This window comes from Leptonychotes weddellii, chromosome 14 (genome assembly GCF_054177405.1).
Source record: "Leptonychotes weddellii isolate Sample4059 chromosome 14, ASM5417740v2, whole genome shotgun sequence".
NCBI lineage: Eukaryota > Metazoa > Chordata > Mammalia > Carnivora > Phocidae > Leptonychotes > Leptonychotes weddellii.
Genome location: NC_138382.1, coordinates 16026466 through 16047483, shown reverse-complemented (window position 1 = coordinate 16047483; position 21018 = coordinate 16026466). Strand labels below are relative to the sequence as shown.

At 36.5% G+C, this 21018-nt stretch overlaps 1 protein-coding gene across 4 annotated transcripts in view; it reads right to left on the bottom strand.

The window, feature by feature from the left end:
- Window positions 1-21018, bottom strand: part of VPS13A (vacuolar protein sorting 13 homolog A) — a 262998-nt gene that overhangs the window by 162353 nt on the left and 79627 nt on the right. For all 4 annotated transcript variants that reach the window (XM_081804091.1, XM_081804093.1, XM_081804092.1 and 1 more), the window contains 3 exons: window positions 11499-11635; window positions 9472-9604; window positions 7065-7182 (listed from right to left, as the gene is read on the bottom strand). In XM_081804091.1, the coding sequence (XP_081660217.1) occupies window positions 7065-7182; window positions 9472-9604; window positions 11499-11635 (388 nt within the window). The remainder of the gene's footprint in view (window positions 1-7064; window positions 7183-9471; window positions 9605-11498; window positions 11636-21018) is intronic.

The window sequence follows — 21018 nt, the reverse complement described above, 5'->3', positions numbered from 1 at the left end:
AACCATGAGAGACTGTGGACTCTGAGAAACAAACTCAGGGTTCTAGAGGGGAGGGGGGGTGGGGGGGATGCGTTAGCCTGGTGATGGGTATTAAAGAGGGCACATATTGAATGGAGTACTGGGTGTTATATGCAAACAATGAATCACGGAACACTACATCAAAAACTAAAGATGTAATGCATGGTTATTAAAAAAGTAATAGTTTAAAAAGAAATTATCTCATAAAGTGAGTACATTTTTACTCATCATTTTTTTTTTTTTTTTTTTTTTTAAAGTTTTTATTTATTTATTTGAGAGAGAGACAACGAGAGACAGAGAGAATGAGAGGGAGGAGGGTCAGAGGGAGAAGCAGACTCCCTGCCGAGCAGGGAGCCCGATGCGGGACTCGATCCAGGGACTCCAGGATCATGACCTGAGCCGAAGGCAGTCGCCCAACCAACTGAGCCACCCAGGTGCCCCTTTTACTCATCATTTTTATCTCTATATTTTTCCTAAAACTTTACCTTATTCATGTGTGTGAGTTGAAAAGTTATCAGTCTAAAAATATATCTGCAGTTCTTGAGAAAATCACAAGCTTTCTTTTACCTCCAGTAGACTAAATATATGTAATTAGTTCCATATATCCTAGTTTAACATAGATACGTATTATGAATCTGTCTCAATATATCTAAACTTTTCAATTTTTTTTATACATAGCAGTTGTACAACGTGAAAATGGGGGCACCAAAATACTACATACCAAATAGCAGAGGACTTCCTTTATATTTGCCTTAAATGTTTTAAGCTCAAATTTCAAAGGATGCTGCCTGATACTTGCACAGCTCCAGAGTTTTATATAGTATCATATTCACTTTATACTGCTCCAGCTCACTAAATTGAAATCAAATGCTTCTCAGTTTTGATCTTTCTAAATCATTTAGTTTCTGCCTTTTATTATTTTAGCTGTACTTCTCTGATCCTAACCTAAGGCAATTTTAGTATCATTAGAATACTAGTTCAAATGGCTTTCCCGATATATTTTCCCTTTATTGGTCATGTCTGACTATAATGCACTAGGATCAGAGAGTGGCAAAGTATGGTCATTGGGTAATTCAGCCTGTTACTTACTTTGATAAATTAAGTATTATTGGACATACCCATACTCGTTTTCATTATGTACTGTTTATGGCTGCATTCATCCTAAAACAGTAGAGTTGAATAGTTATGACTAACAATATGGAATTCAAGCCTAAAATGTTTACTATCTGGCCCTTTACAGAAAAACACTGCAACTGCTTCATTGGATTGATCTCTCATGATCTTCCTCTATCTATTTAGATAGATAGAAGTATTTTAATCAGTTATTTCCATTGTTTCTATACTATACATATTCCCTGCATTACAGTACATAAATTATTCCTAATCGTATACTAGTAAATAGAACAATTCAAAGCAAGGTCTCTCAATAATATCAACTTCTTTTTTCTGGTACTCCCTAACTTCCTAGAGTCTAGCATACATAGAAATAAGCTAAAAAGGAATTAATTCATACTCATGTTTACAACAGGAAATCACATATATCTTTGTTCTTTACCACACACTGACAAACTTTACAAGAAATATTACACAACAGTAAATCGGCAGTGGGACCTCTGGCTAAGAACTAAAGAGCCTAAGCCGCATATCTAAAATCAAACTACACCTAGTACTGGATTATGAAAAAAAACAGCACAATGTGTAGAATGGCTTTCTTTCCTCCTCTTTCTCACGCCAAATTCCTGACATTTCTCTGCCTTAAGATTCTCAGAGTGCAGTCTGATTTCCTAGAAGAAGGAAGTCTAGGAGAACAAGATTTAGTACACTATACTATCTTTGCTAGTGGACAGAGTCACTGTACTTTCTCTTTCATGTGACAAGAGCAGTAAGTAATAGTAGCCACATCCATAGCATATGGGAAAAGGCCAGGCTGTTGAGTGCTTACCTCTATCCTTCTCCCTATGCTTCAGACACAAAGCCTTGAGCACTACTTTATGAGCATTCTCTTCTTGTAACAATCCCCTGAGGCTGTTTGGCAAGTGTTAGATGGGGTTTTGATTAAATTATAAAATAGATGTCTGGCTGAGATTTCAATGTTTGCAAGGGAGAGAAAAAATACTGGTGGAAAGAAATGAAAGTGTTAGGTACAATCTAAAACTATTTAGGACTACATCAGCTTAACAGTTCCGTAGAGTTCAACAGACTTCTTTATGTAGAATCCTCGGCTCAGAGTTTCAGCTAACAATAAATTTTAAGGATCTCAGTAAAGATAAACATATTTATATGAAAAATGTATATCAAGTATTACTTATTACAGTTTTGATTATAACTACTTTTTATTTTCTATGGGATTTAAAGACAAATGCATAAAATTACAAATCTATGTTAAATGCGTGCACAATATATAAGGATGTAATATGTGACAGCAGTAACATAAAATGAAGGGGGTGGAACAGTAAAGACTTTTTGTACACCATTCCAGTTAAGTTGGTATCAATTTTAAGTGGATTGTTACAACTTTACAATGCCATATGTAATCTCCATAATAATAAAAAAATCTATAAAGCACACAAGGAAAACAGAAGGGAATCAAACCATGTCACACACACACACAAAAAATCAACAAAATGCAAATGAAGGCAGTAAGAGAAGAAATAAGGAACAAAAAAAGCTGTAAAACATGGAAATAAATAACGAAATGACTAAAGTCCTTCCATATCGATATTTACTTTAAATGTAAATGCTTTAAGCTTTCAAATCCAAGATATAAATTGACAGAATGGATGAAAAAAATGAGATCCAATTATAGGCTGTCTGCCAGAGACGCAGTTTAGATCTAAGGACACAAACAGTTTGAAAGTTAAAGAACAGAAAAAAATATCCCATGCAGGTAATAAATGTAAGAAATCAGGAATAGCTTTAATAAAAGCAGTCAGAAGAGTTTATAAGTCAAAATCTGTACTAGAGACAAAGGACATTATACAATGATAAAAAGGTAATTTCATAATATATATGCATCAAACATCAAATATATGAATCAAATACTGACAGAATTGCGGAAAGAAACAGATCTACAGTCATCAGACTTCAATACCCCATTCCAGTAGCTGATGTAACAACCAGAGAGAAGCCCAGCAAGAGGACGAGAACAATGCTATTGACAAAAATAGACCAAAACGGCAGAATACACATTTTTCTTAAATGCACACAGAACATTCTCCAGGACAAACCATAAATAAGGACACAAACAAGTGTCAAGTTTTTTAGAGGTCTGACATCACTGAAAGCATCTTTTCTGATCACAATGGAATGAAACTAGAAACCAAAGAAGGAAATTGTAAAATTCACAAATATGTGGAAATTAAACAACACACGTATTAAACAATAAGTCAAAGAAGAAATCACAAGGAAAATATGAAAATATATTGAGACGAGTAAAAATGAAAACACAGAATATCAAAATTTATAGAATATAGCAAAAGCCATACTGAGGGAAATGTATGGCTGTAAACACTTATGTTAAAAAAAAGATCTCAAATCGGGCGCCTGGGTGGCTCAGTCGTTAAGCGTCTGCCTTCGGCTCAGGTCATGATCCCAGGGTCCTGGGATCGAGCCCCGCATTGGGCTCCCTGCTCAGTGGGAAGCCTGCTTCTCCCTCTCTCTGCCTCTGCTTGTGTTCCCTCTCTCGCTGTCTCTGTCAAATAAATAAATAAAATCTTTAAAAAAAAATCTCAAATCAACAAACTAACTTTACACCTTAAGAAACTAGAAAAAGAGCAAGCTAAACCAAAAGTCAACAGAAGTAAGGAAATAAAGAGCAAAGAGAACCAAAACAGACAACTGAGAAATAACAGAGAAGTTCAACAAAACTGATAAGTCGTTCTTCAAAAAGATCAACAGAGTTGAACTTTTAGGTAGACTGAGAAATAAAAAGAGAAAAGACAACTAAAATCAGAAATGAAAGCAGGAATATTACTACCAAGTCTACTGAAATAAGAATGATTGTAAGACAGCACTATGAACAATTTTACACCAACAAACTGGATAATCAAGATAAAGTGGACAAATTCCTAGAAACCTAAACCTACCAAAATTCTAAACTGTGAAGAAATAAAAAACCTGGATAGACCTATAACTAGTATGGAGATTGAATCAGTAATCAAAAATCTCCCAATAACGAAATGCCCATGATTAGAGGATTTCAGTAGTGAATTCTAGCAAACATTTTAAAAGAATATAAATTCTTCTCAAATTCTTCGAAACACCAGCAGAGAAAGGAACACTTTCTACCTCATTTTAAGGCCATTATTACTCTGATACCAAAGCCAGACAAAGACACTTGAAGAAAAGTATAGACCAATATACCTTATGACCACTGATGCAAAAATCCTCAACAAAATTCTAGCAAACAAAACTCAACAGTACATTAAAAAGATTATACACCATGACCCAGAATTCATTCCTAGATTGCAAGGATGGTTCCGCATATGAAGACAAATCATTATAATACACATTAATAGAATGAAGGAAAAGAAATACATGATCATTTCCTCTGCTAAAAAAAGTATTTGAAAAAATTCAACACACCTCCATGATAGAAACATCCAACAAGTTAGCAACAGGAAAACTACATCAACATAATAAAGGTCATATATGAAAAAACCCACAGCTAACATACTCAATGATGAAAGACTAAAAGCTCTTCCTCTATGCTAATGATAAAGGGTGACTGTTTAAAGCACTTCTACTCAACGTAGCACTGGAAATTCTAGTGCAACTAATTAGCCAAGACAAAGTTAAAGGCATCCAAATTGGAAACAAAGTAGTAAAACTGCCTTTGTTCAAAGATGAAGTGATCTTATTTGTAGAAAACCCTAACAATTCTGCACACAGACACACAAACACACATAGAAATAAACGAATTCAGCAAAGTTACAGAATATTAAAATCAACTCAGAAGAATCCATTTCTATACAGTAACAATAAACAATCCAAAAAGGATATTAAGAAAACAATTCCATTTACAATAGCAACAAAAAGAATAAACTTAACCAAGGAATTAAAAGACATACACTGCAAACTACCAAAACGCTGCTGAAAGAAATCATAGAAGACACAAAGAAATGGAAAGACATCTCATGTTCATGGATTGGAAGACTTAATATTAAGATGTCACTACTCAAAGCATTTACAGATTCAATGCAATACATATCAAAATTGCAGTATCTTTTATAAAAACAAAAAATCCACCCTATAATTCATATAGAATCTCAAAGGACCCCAAAGAGCCAAAACAATCTAGAAAACAAAGTTGGATAACTCATACTCCTGATTTCAGAACTTACTACAAAGCTATAGTCATCAAAACTGTGTGGCTCTAAAACAAAAACAAAACAAAACAAAACAAAAACTGTGTGGCTCTGGTATAAAGACAGAAACAGAGACCAAGGAAATAGAACACAAGACCCAGAAATAAACACTCACACATATGGTCAAATGATTTTCAATAACAGTACCAAGACTATTCAACAGAGAAAGGATAGTCTTTTCAAAAAATGGTGCTGGGCAAACCAGATATCCACATACAAAAGAACAAAGCTGAGTCCATACCTTATACCGTATCCAAAAAAACCCTCCAAAACTATCAAAGAACTGAACATGAAAGCTGAAAGTATAAAACTCCTTGTAAAAAAGATACAGAACTCTGAACTGAATTTGAAAATAATTTCTTGGATATAACACCAAAAGCAAAGGCAACACATAAACTGGACTTAATATTTAAAACTTTCATGCATCAGAGGACAGTATTAAAAGAGTGACAAATAAGGCAATCCACAAAATGAGAGAAAATATTTGCAAATCATTTATCTGATAGAGTTAACATGCAGAATATATTTAAAAACAAAACAAAAAACCTCCTGCAACTTAACAAAAATCCCAATTAAAGATGGGCAAAGGACCTGAAAAGATATTTCTCCAAAGAAATATGTAAACTGCCAGTAAGTACCTGTAAATTACCTAATCAGTAATCATTAGGAAAATGCAACTGAAAACTCTAATTAGATACTACTTCATATGTATTGGGGAGGGCTATTTTTAAAAATAAGAAAATAAGAGGTGGAAAAATTGGAACCCATGAGCACTGCTCGTGGAAATACAATGGTACAGCTGCTATGGAAAACAAGTAGGGCAGTTCGTCAAAAAATTAAAAATAAAATTATCTTATGATCCAGAAATTCCACTTCTGAATATATAAACAAAAATTTAGAGCAAGGACTCGAACAGATATTTGTATATCAATCTTCACGGCAGCATTATTACACCAGCTAAATTTCATTGGAATAATCCAAATGTCCACTGACAGATGAAGAGATAAACAAAATGTGATCTAAATATATGCAGTGGAGGGCGCCTGGGTGGCTCAGTTGGTTAAGCGACTGCCTTCGGCTCAGGTCATGATCCTGGAGTCCCGGGATCGAGTCCCGCATCGGGCTCTCTGCTCGGCAGGGAGTCCGCTTCTCCCTCTGACCCTCCCCCTCTCATGCTCTCTCTCTCTCTCTCATTCTCGCTCTCAAATAAATAAATAAAATCTTAAAAAAAATAAAATAAATAAAAAAATAAATAAATATATGCAGTGGAATATTTTTCAGCCTTAAAAACAAATGAATTTCTGGTATATGCTACAATATGGATAAACCTTGAAGGCAATATGCTATGTACATAACTCAGACACAGAAGGACAAACATTGCATGGTTCCATTTACGTAAGGTACCCAGAGTAGCCAGATTTATAGAGCAATAACATAATCAATCATGACTGCCATCGGCTGGGAGAGTGGGGCATTATTATTTTACGAATACAGTTTCAGTTTGGGAAGATGACAAAGTTATGGAGATGGATGGTGATGGATGTGAATGTACTTAATGCCACTGAATTATACACTTAAAAATAAAGTTGATGTTACATATATTTTACCACAAAAAAAAAATCAGTGAAATATGGTATTTCCTTAGAAAATCTACAATCTCACGAAAGAGACAATACATACTTGGGCATCCTTATATCCATGAAAACCATGGCCTTAGAGAGCTCCACATTGAAGTGCATAGGTACCAAAATATGCTGTGTAGATACACTGAGTTTTCGTGCTTCTCTCCAATCATCGCCTAATTATGGAAAACAATACATGTTTATTTAGCACACATATAATTTGAAAAACACATTAAACCTAAAATCACTATTAATACTTCATAGTCATATACTGCATGGTATGGAAAAATCTTCCTACATCTAGATAATCTTAATGCCATCTTCCCAGGTACACACAATGAGCAGGTAAATTCATTTCCCTTTCACTCCTTTTGCTGCTTCAAAGACTCTCTGTTTCAATAAGAAAAGGCTTATTAAAAAACCAACAACACAGTTTAATCAAATCTAATGTGCATCCATTTACCGTCACTACACCCAGCAGATACTTCACCCAAAAAATAACATGGCTCTAAGGCAATAATGAAAAAGATAGATAAAAGCACAGTTCTTCTGTATTAATAAAAGCTACCAATTATTCGAGATTTGTAATAGGCACTGTTCTAGGCAATGTTTAAATTCTCATTTAATTCTCACAATGATGTTTAATCATCTCATTTTAGAAAACTGAAACTCAGGAACTTTTAATTTGCTTATGATCAAAGGGCTAGTGTCTGATACAAGCTGAAATTTACATGCAGATCTGTTAACATGAAATTTGTGTGATACAATGCATCCTCATACACATTAAACCTCATCTGAGCCTAATAATTGAGTAAGAAAAAGTCCTCAATCAAGGAAGACCAAGCCAATGAAAGATTAGATGCAGAAAAAGGTAGTAAAATGAACTCTATTACAATTTTTAAAATTCTAACAGTATCAGGATTAATGAAATATTTCCTTCTATTCTCAGTATTTATCAAGAGAGTTTATGACAATTACCTAAAGTAACCCCAATGTCAAAAATACAGTGCTCTAAAAAAGATTCAATTATTTAAGAACAGTTAACACTTATAAAAACAATTCTAAGGAATTTCAATAATTTTCAGACAATAATGGAATACTTCAAATTTTTCTTCACAAAGCATCTCAATATGTTAAATATTAAGTATACTTCATGGAGTTCAAAAATAAATGACCAAAGTGTACCAAACATACCACAAATACTGTCACTTATTACTTGAAAAAAATTTATGGGTTTTCTATAAATAATTTATATTTGCCACCCACTACACTTCTGGGCTTCTCCTACACCAACTAGAATATGATAAAAACAGAAATCAAGTTTATTATCCTAAAACAAATATAAAGAAAATAAAAATGTCCCAGAAATATATAATTTAACACTTTTAATAACCATTACTTTGGGTTCTCATTGTTTCTTTTTATTGGTTAGCTCAGATAATTAAAATTTGACCATATACACACGGATCTCTAAAACATTCACCAATCCAACACTGTTGAATTATCTAAATGTTTATGTTTACTAACACATCAGGGATTCAGAAACAGTATGACACAGCAAAAAGAGGGCTCAACTAGTCTCAAATCTCTCACTATCTACTTTGAGTGGCTCCTCATAAGTCAATTTCTGGCTCTGTTGACTTCATCGAAAAACTAGATCTGAATCAGGGACTCCATCAAAAGTGAATGGGGTAAAGGTATGCCTGTGATACCCTCCTCAATCCTCCTAACATATTCCTTGGTCTTTGTGTGGCTCTTTATGGCCTAGAGGGTCAGAGGCCCCAGGCTGGAATGCCTCTGGCTGTGAGCAGACTCTTCTGATTATCGTGTATACAATAAATATTTTAAATATGTGCCAATGTTTTCCAACCTTGTCCAAAGGATTTCTCAATTTCAGCACTATTGATACTTGGGCCAAGTAAGTGTTGTGGGGTGGCTTTCCTCTACATTGTATGAACTTCAGCAGCATCCCTAACTTCCACTCACTAGATGCTAGTAATGCCCCTACTCCTCACCCATGACAATCAAAAATGTCTCCAGACACTGACAAAGTCTCTTGAGCAGTAAAATCAAATATCTGAGATATTGCTCCTAGATACTATCTACTATTACTTCTAATTCAAAAGTATGAAAGTTTTATTTTTTTAAAGATTTTACTTATTTATGTAAGAGCGAGAAAGAGAATAGGGAGAGGAAGGGGGAGGGGCTGAGGGAGAAGTAGACTCCCCACCGAGCAAGGAGCCAACACAGGACTCAATCCCAGGACCCTGAGATCATGACCTGAGCCGAAGGCAGACGCTTAACCAACTGAGCCACCCAGGTGTCCCAACAACTGAGCCACCCAGGTGTCCCAAAAATATAAAAGTTTTAATATATATGGGATGAAGGTCTTCAGAGAAACTGTCTAAAAACCTAGTTAATCATTTCAGCAACATGAATCAATAAAGAATGCATTATATACTTACCAACTGTGCTGTAAAGCAGCTGTATGCTTGTAAGCTGAACATCAAAGGAATCATAAGCTCTATGCATGATCTCTTCAAGTCTGGCCCCAGCTGGTTTCATATCTGGCAATTCTGAACGACTTTTACTTGTCACCTTAAGTTAATTTTAACAGTTTAGATGATGCAAAATACTTCAAAATAAAAATATAAATTTTTTTTTTAAGACTCTAACACAAAAATTTAATAGAAGGTAAGACAGACTCACAAGCTGACATGTAAGGCTAATAGAAAGGTCTTTATCCATAACATGTATAAAGAGAAGACCAGGGACAAAGTGAATTTTTACATACTAAGTTATATTGCTCAATTACGTAATTAAAAGAGGGAAACCAAGCCAGCCCTGGAGAACAATACATTTGAACCTTTATCTGATAAGAGACGAACAAAGCCTACATAATGTTTCTATGTCATGATGACAGATATTTTGATAGGTTTAGAAGAATAATCCAGAATTAAATATTAGGATAGCTAAATTGTAGTCCCAACTCTGCCATTTAGACAACCTCACATAAGTTATATTTGTACCATCTCCTTCGTGGCATACTATACATACTACTTTTTTCACTTAAACATCCTGGAGATCAATCACTCCACCACAGTATATAAAGATCTTACTCACTCGTGTGTGTGTGCACGCACACACATGCTTTAACATTTTCACCTCTATTTTATATAGCTCACTGTGCAGCAGACTGTCAAAACTGATTATCTCTGAAGGGTAATGAATTTTAGATAAAAGGTTAAACAAATTGCCTAAGGTCACAAAACTAGATAGATACTTTACCCCTGACGTTATGCTCCTGCTACCAAACCACACTGCCCTTGAAACAATTCTATAGTTAAATATGAATAACTGTATAAATTTTATTATAAACCTAAATCCAACAAGTGTTTATCTAATTATGAACTGAAGAGTAAAAACAAAGAATAAAGGATAATGTCAATATCAAGGAAAGGCACATATTTGTTAGGTAGCTAGAAAAGCTTTCCAATATTACCCATCCTTCTTGGGTCTTTAAAATTCTTATAGCTATTTAATATACATTTAACGATCTAGAGCAGTCCCATAGAACTTTCTACAAGGATGGCACTGTTCTCTATGTGTGCTGAAATAGCAGCCCCAAGGCACTTATGATCATTAAATTCTTGAATGTGGCTAATGTGACTAAAGAACTAATTTTATAAGTTAATTTTAATTAACATATAAACACATAGCCAGTGGGTACCACATAAAACAGTGCAGATCTAGAAACACAGAAAAAAATGATTCTCTACTCAAAACTGAGGAAGAAAAATGTACATAATTGGATGGAAAGGGAAATGCTTAGGTAAATTCAATCAGATTGTCTCTCAAGTTATGATTATTTAACAGAGATATTAAAATGTCAGTATCTAGGGGAGCATGGGTGGCTCAGTCGTTAAGCATCTGCCTTTGGCTCAGGTTATGATCCCAGGGTCCTGGGATCGAGCCCCACATCGGGCTCCCTGCTCCGCGGGAAGCCTGCTTCTCCCTCTCCCACTCCCCCTGCTTGCGTTCCCTCTCTCGCTGTGTATCTCTCTGTCAAATAAATAAATAAAATCTTTAAAAATAAAATGTCAGTATCTACAGTTATATACACAAAAAATTTCAGAAGGATGAAGATTTGATTATTTCCAGAATCCCATTTGATGTATTTTAATAAGTAGTAATTTTACATTGAAAAGGAAATAATCTCCTCAAACATTACTCTCAAATTCTATAAATAAAATTCCTAGGTTCACCCCTAACCTGCAGAGTTCAAAATGATCATTTTGGTATCAGAAATGTAGAAAAACTACCTGGTTAAATGAAACTTAACATTATTTACTAGAAAGAATTTTCAAATCCTACAATCTACCATAAAGCTAATAATCACAATAGCAAATCAAACTGTTTAAAAAAACAAAATGCATCTTAAACAGAGAAACAACTTTAAATATCATAATATAGGGCAAATGTTAGTATATACCTTTAGATGACCAAGATCCAAAAGTAGTAGATTTGATGTAGGGCTAAAAATTCCACCTTGTGGGATAATAACATATGAAGCCTTCAAATTAATTTTGAGATCAAGAACTTTCTGTGTTTCAATAATATACAGTAGACCTGCAGAAAATTTAAATTGAAAATAATGTGATGCATTAATTTTAAAAATACCTTGAGAAAATATTTTCAACATAATGTAATTTGTTAATCAATGTCTGTGTACACTCCTAATTCAATATAACTGAGTACAAAATTGTAATGGTTCCTCAAAGAAATGTTTCTAACACACAAACTCAATTTGGGTAAAACCAGGGACATACATATCTAAAAAATCAAGTTCTATGAAACATTCAATAAGCTTGAAACTTAAGTACAGAACTGACTCAAAGCATAGTTAATTTTTTTCCCCCAAATGATCTGTATTCAAACACAACATGGTTTTACTCAAGTTAGTTTGTATGGTATGACAGGTAGGAGAGTCCCAAGCAGCAGCCAGAAAGGACAATATGGCATTCAAGATTCTCAGTCTCACCAGTAAGCATTTTTCTATCTTCATTTCCATCTCCACTGTTAAGACTTCCTCAATCAAAATAATCTGTCTCAGGGCGCCTGGGTGGCTCAGTCGTTAAGCTACTGCCTTCAGCTCAGGTCATGATCCCGGGGTCCTGGGATCGAGCCCCCCATCGGGCTCCCTGCTCCGCAGGAAGCCTGCTGCTCCCTCTGCCTCTGCCCCTCCCCCTGCTTGTGTTCCTGCTCTCGCTATGTCTCTGTCAAAGAAATAAAATAAAATCTTAAAAAATTTTAAAAAAATAAAATAATTTGTGTCATGTATTCCTGATTCCACAAATCCAAGTCCTGTGCTCCCTGGAAGTCTTACCTCAGGCCTTACTTTCAATGAGAGCTTCCTGGATGCCAGGAGACATTGATCTGTCTAGTTTGTTTCTTAATGGAAGAGGGGGACATTGAATAATTGGTTTTGGATTTAAGTCTACTGTGTCTCTCCTCTACTTCCCACTGCACTGAGAACAAAATCCTAATTGTTTAATATGACTTTCAAAGTCTTGTTTTACCAACACTATGCCTGCCTTTTTAACATCATTCCACTCCCCCTCGCTTACTACATTAGAACCAACCTAGCCTTCTGTAGCTGCCAAAATCACCCAATTCTGTCCCAGGCTGGGACCCTCACAGTTTACCACTGCTCTGAAGATTCTTCCTTATACTCTTCAGCTGGGTGGGTCCTACACACACATCTGGTCTTAATGTTACTTTTTCAAAGAGGTATTCTCTGACCCTGTCACCAAAACTATATGGAGATACCCATTATTCTCATTTCCTTCACAGCATCTGAGTTCGTTAGCAGTTTGTTTCCCCCATCAGCTCCAAATTCACCCATGTGTCTGCCTTGTGAATGTAGATCTGAGCCTTCAATCCTTTTCTGTTGCAAATTAATACTGAAGGAGATAGGAAACCCTGGGGAGACACTGCAGGAAGAAAAGATGTTGCTTCCTGGTGTCAGTGTGCTCACTCAGCAATATCCTACAGCGGTGCGACTTCCCCCAAAACCAGGTGCATGCTGTGCACAAGTACCAACAGCATCCAACAGCCATCCTTTCCCTAAAAAACCCCCTTCAGTCAGTTTCACAGCAGAACGCATTCAGGGAGACACTCTCCCATGAACAGCTTCACCATCACATCAGAGGGTAAGTTCCAGTAAGTTTCAGAGAGCAAGTTTCCAGCCACTTTCCCCAACACAGCATGAAACTCAGTCCTTGGGGAAGACAAGGATATCCTGCCAGGGGTGCAATGTCTGTGTGACGGCAGTGGGTACTTCTTACAGCTACTCTTCCTGGGTTCTTTAAAATTGCTTTTTAAGTGAATTTTAAATTTAAGTGGATAACGCTTAGTTTTATGTCTGTCCTATCTTAAGATTATAAGATCCATCAAAGGGCTAAAACTACATCTGTTTTTATCACTACTTTGCTCTCCAAAACTTAGCACAGTGTCCAATAGAGACTCGATAAATATTTGACTGAGTGAGTAAATGAGGTCACTGAAAGAAATGAATAACTATGATCCTATCAGAGAGCCTTATTTTTCAAATGAAGCGTTTTCATAAATAACCACATTTGTCAAAACAACCACATTTGACAAGGGTAACTAACTACATGTTTATGTTCTAGAAGCTGATCCCCCTACTTGACAAAGAAGAAAAGATCTGAAAACTTCACTCCCAAGAATGAAGAAAATAATACGAGAAAGAAATCAGGTTATAGAGGAAGAGGATAATAGAGGCTAACATAGAAAAAAAAAAAAAAAAAAAGGGGCGCCTGGGTGGCTCAGTTGGTTAAGCGACTGCCTTTGGCTCAGGTCATGATCCTGGAGTCCTGGGATCGAGTCCCGCATCGGGCTCCCTGCTCGGCAGGGAGTCTGCTTCGTCCTCTGACCCTATCCCCTCTCATGTGTTCTCTCTCTCTCATTCTCTCTCTCTCAAATAAATAAATAAAATCTTTAAAAAAAAAAAAAAAAAAAGTAAAAGATGGAAGGAAATAATGAATGAAGAAAAGAACCAAAAAAGATAAAACTATGTAACAGATGAGTCTCTTCCCAAATTGGTAAACTTCAGCTTTCTGGAAAAATACTAAAACATATTATTAAATTTTTTAAATTAAAAACTTACAACAGCACCCCACTTTTTCAAAATATTAACACTGTATTCTAATAATAACTAATATTATTTGTGCACAGAAGAAAACAGGAGATAGAGGAACAGACCTCAAATAAACCAGTCTGTTAACTTTAGAAGGTAAAATACTAAAGACTTCCACTTCTTAAAATATTTAACATCTGGAGAGGAGTCCAAGATGGCAGAAGACTAGGAGACCTTAGTTTCATCTGGTCCCAGGAATTCAGCTAAATAGCTATCAAATCATTATGAACTGGAGATCTCAACTGGAAATCTAAGAAAAGAATAGCTGCAAATCTACAAATAGAAAATCAACCACTATCTGCAAGGTAGGAGGTGTGAAGAAGTGAATCCGAGGCAGCATGTGTGGAGATAAACCAAGGAATGGGGGAGCCTCCATAAGCTGGCTCAGGCAGTGAAGCAGGGGCAGAATCCTAGGTAGGACAGGGTGGTGTCAGGACCCTCGGGGTCACAGGAAGACCGGGAGTGCCTGAGTGTGGCAGAGCTCCCAAGCATCAGAGTAGCCAGGGATGCCATAAACTGAACCATGGCACGGTCAGGCTACTGCTGTCCAAGCAGGGGCGCAACAAACAGCAGAACCAGGGAGTACCCCCTTCCTCCACCAAGAGGATCGGTATGGGAGAGTGCTGCAGGAGTCTGTAGGTTTGGAGACTCAAAACAGGGTGGAGTGCCTGTGACAAAAATACTTGGTCACAAGCTGAGTGAGAATGGAATGCAGCCGGAGATCAGGGAGACAGGAGTGACTGACTGCTTTTCTCTGAGGGGTCAGTGAAGAGTGGGGCCCCAAGCTCATGTTTTCATTGTCATCCTCTAAAGTTGCGAGGAAAGCCTTCAGGGAACAAAAGCCACATATAGCAAACCGGAGCAGATTACTTAGCCTGGCTCCCTGGCAAGGGCAGTGCAATTCCACCTGGGGAAAATACACTGGAGAATCAAAGCAACAGGCCCCTACCCCAGAAGATCCGCAGGGGTAGAGAGAGATGAGAACTGCAAATGAGAACTGCAAAACTCCAGAGCTAGGAGAATACAGAACACAGAACTCATGGCTTTTTTCCCCATGATTCTTTATAGTCTTACAGTTTTAATTTTTTTCTCTTTCCTTTTTCAACCAATTTCTTATTTTATCAACCCTTTTTTAAAAATCTTTTTATAAAAGAGACGCCTGGGTGGCTCAGTCAGTTGGGCATCTGTCTTCGGCTCAGGTCATGATCCCAGAACCCTGGGATCAAGTCCCACATGGGGCTCCTTGCTTGGCGTGAAGCCTGCTTCTCCCTCTGCCTGCAGCTACCCCTGCTTGTGAGTGTGCCTGCACACACTCTATCAGATAAATAAATCTTAAAAAAAAAAATTTTTTAATTTTCATTTTTACAGTTACATTTTATCCCTTCTTTGTATTTAATTTTATTTTGTGTATATGTATATTTCTTCCTTACAATTTTGGGATGCAGTGACTTCTAACAGAGCAAAATACACCCAAAATCTAGTGTATGGCTCTGTTATATTCACCTGTTTGATCATATTCCTTTTGTTATCCCCTTCCTTTTTTTTTCTTGTTTCTTTTTGGTTATTTTTTTGTTTTGTTAGAAGTCTTTTTTACTTTTCATGATTACAGCTACATTCTATCCTTTCAATGTATTTAATCTTATTTTGGTGTGTGGGTGTGTGTGTGTATATACACACACCCACACACACAAGTTTTTCTTTACAATTTTGAAATGTAACAAATTAACCAAAATACACTCAGGATACAGTGTATTGCTCTGTTCCGTTCACCTGTTTATATCCCTTTTTTTGTTGTTGGTATTTTTTCTCTTGTTTCTGCTTATCTTTTAATTTTCATTTTCACAGTTACATTCTATTCTTTCATTGTATTCAATTTTATTTTTGTACATATTTAAGTTTTTCTTTCTTTACAATTTTGAGATCTAGTTTTCTAACAAACAGACCAAAATACACACAGGATCCAGTGTATTGCTCTATTTTGTAAACCTGTCTGATTATATTCTCTTTTTTTTTTTTTTCTTTCTTCTGGTTTCAGCTCTTTCAATTTGATTAGTATATATTTCTTTGAAATCACTATTGCCATTTTAGTATTTTGTTCTCTTGTTCATCTATTCTTCTCTGGACAGAAAGACAAGATGGGAAAAGCTCAACTCAAAAAAGAGAACAAAAGGCAGTAATGACTGCCAGGGAGCTAATCAGTATGGACATAGGTAAGATGTCGGAACTAGAGTTCAGAATAACAATTATGAAAACAATAGCTGGACTTGAAAATAGCATAGAAGACACTGGAGAATCCACTTCTGGAAAAATAAAAGAACTAAAATCTAAGTTGAAATCAAAAAGGCTATTAATCAGATGCAATGAAAAAATGCAGATTCTAAATGCTAGGATAAATGAGGCAGAAGACAGAATTAGTGATCTAGAAGACCAAATGATAGAGAACAAAGAAGCTCACGAAAAGAGAAATAAACAATTATTGGATCACGAGGGGAGAATCTGAGAGATAAGTGATACCATAAAGTGAAACAATATTAGAATAACTGGAATCCCAGAAAAGGAAAGAGAGAGCAGGGTAGTAGGTATATTGGAGGAAATTATAGCAGAGAACTTCCCTAATCTAGGGAAAGAAAGACACATCCCAGGCCAGTTGGCACAGAGAACCTCCCTCAAAAATCAATAAAAATAGGTCAACACCCTGACATATAACAGTGAAATTTGCAAATCTCAGAGACAAAGAGAAAATCCTGAAAGCAGCTCCAGACAAGAGGTCCATAACCTACAAGGTTACAAACATTAAAATGGCAGGAGACCTATCGACAGGGACCTGGCAGGCCAGAAAGGACTGGCATGATATATTCAGGGTGTTAAATGAGAAAAATATGCAGCCAAGAATACTTTATCCAGCTGGGATGTCATTCAAGATAGAAGAAGTGATAAAAAGCTTTTAGGACAAACCAAATAAAAGAATTTGTGAATACCAAACCAGCCCTACAAGAAATATTAAAAGGGATCCTTTCAAGAGAGAGCCCAAAAGTAACACAAACCAGAAAGGAACAGAGACAATACACAGAAACAGTCATTTTACAGGTAATACAATGGCACTAAATCCATATCTTTCAATAGTTACCCTGAATGTAAATGGGCTAAATGCCCCAATCAAAAGACACAGGGTATCAGACTGGATAAAAAAGCAAGACCCATCGACATGTCTGCAAGAGACTCGTTTTAGACTCAAAGACACTTCAGATTAAAAGTGAGGGGATGGAAAACCATTTATCACACTAATGGACATCAAAAGAAAGCTGGGATGGCAATCCTTATCCCAAATAAATTAGATTTTAAACCAAAGACTGCAATAAGAGATAAGGAAGAAAACTATATCATAATTAAAGGGTCTATCCGACAAGAAGATCTAATAAATGTTGTAAATGTTATGACCCTAACATGGGAGCAGCCAATTATAGAAGCCAATTAATAACAAAATTAAAGAAACACATTGATAATAATACAATTTTAGTAGGGGATATTAACACCCCACTCACAGCAATGGACAGATCACCTAAGCAGAAGATCAACAAGGAAACAAAAGCTTTGTTGTTTGTTTTTTTTTTTAAAGATTTTATTTATTCATAAGAGACAGAGAGAGAGAGAGGCAGAGGGAGAAGCAGGCTCCCCGCTGAGCAGGGAGCCCGATGTGGGACTTGATCCCAGGACCCTGGGATCATGACCTGAGCCGAAGGCAGACGCTTAACCATCTGAGCCACCCAGGCGCCCGGAAACAAAAGCTTTGAATGACACACTGGACCAGATGGACTTCAGAGATATATTCAAGACATTCCATCCTAAAGCAAAAGAATACACATTCTTCTCAAGTGCACATGGAACATTCTCCACAAGAGATCACATACTGGGTCACGAATAAGGTCTCAACTGGTACCAAAAGACTAGGATCATTCCCTGCATATTTTCAGACCACAACAGTTTGAAACCTGAACTCAAAAACAGGAGGAAATTTGGAAAGAACTCAAATACATGGAGGCTAAAGGACATCCTACTAAAGAATGAATGAGTCAACCGGGAAATTAAAGAATATAAAAAATTCATGGAAACAAATGAAACTGAAAACACAACTGACCAAACCTCTGGCATGCAGCAAAAGTGATCCTAAGAGGGAAGTATATAGCAATACAAGCCTTTCTCAAGAAACCAGAAAGGTATCAAATACACATCCTAACCCTACACCTAAAGGAGCTGGAGAGAGAACAGCAAATAAAGCCTAAACCCAGCAGGAGAAGAGAATTAATAAAGATCAGAGCAGAAATCAATGAAATAGAAATCAAAAGAACAGAACAAATCAAAAGAACTAGGAGCTGGTTCTCTGAAAGAATTAGTAAGACTGATAAACCCCTGGCCAGACTTCTCAAAGAGAAAAGAGAAAGGACCCAAACAAATAAAATCATGAATGAAAGAGGAGAGATCACAACCAACACTTAAGAAATACAAATAATTATAAGAACATATTATGAGCAACTATAGGCCAATAAATGAGGCAATCTGGAAGAAACAGAGGCATTCCTAGAGATGTATAAACTACCAAAACTGAAATAGGAAGAAACAGAAAATCTGAACAGACCCACAATCAGCAAGGAAATTGAAGCAGTAATCAAAGTCTCCCAACAAACAAGAGCCTGGGGCTGGATGGCTTCCCAAGGGAATTCTACCAAACATTTAAAGAACTGATACCTATTCTTCCGAAGCTGTTTCAAAAAAAGAAAGGGAAGATATAACCAAGATGTCAGAGATGGAATTCAGGCGAGCAACTGTGAAGACAACAGCTAGAATGGAGAAATCAATTAAAGGCAACTTAGATCTCTAAGGGCAGAAATGAAAGCTGAATTGGCAGAACTTAAAAATGCTATCAGTGAGATCCAATCTAATCTAGATAATCTAACAGCTAGGGTAAGCAAGGCAGAAGAATGAATTAGTGACCTGGAAGACCATTTAATAGGTAAAATGGGAAAAGAGGAGGCCAGGGAAAAACAACTCAGAATCCATGAAAACAGAATAAGAGAAATAAGTGACACCATGAAACATTCCATTGTCAGAATTATTGGAAACCCTGAGACGGTGGAGTGAGAGAGAGGACTAGAAGATATATTTAAGCAAATTGTAGTTGAGAACTTCCCTAATCTGGGGAATTAAACAAACATTCGTGTCCTAGAGGCAGAGAGGACACCTCCCAACATCAAAGAAAACAGGCCAACACCCCGGCATGTAATAGTAAAACTCACAAATCTTAGAACCAAGGAAACCATCTTAAGGAGAGTCAGGGGGAAGACATTCCTTACATACAGAGGGAGGAACATCAGAATAACGTCAGACCTATCCACAGAGACCTGGCAAGCCAGAAAGGCCTGGCAAGACATATTCAGGGTACTAAACGAGAAGAACATCCAGCCAAGAATACTTTATCTGGCAAGGCTGTCATTTAGAATGGATGGAGATGCAGAGCTTCCAAGACCAGCACAAACTGAAAGAATATGTGACCACTAAGCGGGCCCTGCAAGAAATATTAGGGGGGGGGGGTTCTATAAAAGGAGAAAAACCACAAGAGTGATATACAACAGAAATTTACAGGCACAATCTATAAAAACAAGGTCTTCACAGGAAACATATGACAATAAATTCATGTCTTTCAATAATCACTCTCAACGTGAACGGCCTAAATGCTCCCATAAAACAGCACAGGGTTGCAGATTGGATAAAAAGACAGGACCCATCCATATGCTGTCTACAAGAGACTCATTCTGAGCCTAAAGATACATCCAGACAGAAAGTGAAGGAATGGAGACCCATCTTCCATGCCGGCAGACCTCAAAAGAAAGCTGGGGTAGCAATTCTTATATTAAACAAATTAGATTTTAAACTAAAGACTGTAGTTAGAGACACAAAAGGATACTATATCATTCTTAAAGGGTCTATCCAGCAAGAAGATCTAACAATCGTAAATATATATGCTTCCAACATGGGAGCAGTGATCTACAAAAGCCAACTGTTAACCAAAATAAAGAGTCATGTTGATAACAATACGTTAATTGTAGGAGACGTCAATACTCCACTCTCAGCAATAGACAGATCATCTATGCAGTAAATCAACAAAAAAACAAGAGCTTTGAAAGACACACTGGACCAGATGGACCTCATAGATATATACAGAACATTCTACCCTAAAACAGAATACTCCTTCTTCTCCAGCGCACATGGAACTTTCTCCAGAATAGACCACATACTGGGTCACAAATCAGGTCTCAACTGACACCAAATGATTTAGATTATTCCCTGCATATTCTAAGACGACAATGCTGTAAAACTGGAACTCAATCACAAGAAAAAATTTGGCAGAAATTCAAACACTTGGAAGCTAAAGACCACTCTGCTCAAGAATGTTTGGGTCAACAAGGAAAACAAGGAAGAACTTAAACAATTCATGGAAGCCAATGAGAATGAAAACACATCGGTCCAAAACCTATGGGATACTGCAAAGGCGGTCCTAAGGGGGAAATACACAGCCATCCAAGCCTCACTCAAAAAAAGAGAAAAATCCCGAATTCACCAACTAACTCTACATCTTAAAGAACTAGAGAAAAAGCAACAAACGATGCCTAAGCCATGCATTAGAAGAGAAATAATTAAAATTAGAACAGAGATCAATGAATTAGAAACCAGAAACAAGCAGATCAGATCAACGAAACTAGAAGTTGGTTTTTTGAAAGAATTAATAAGATCGATAAAC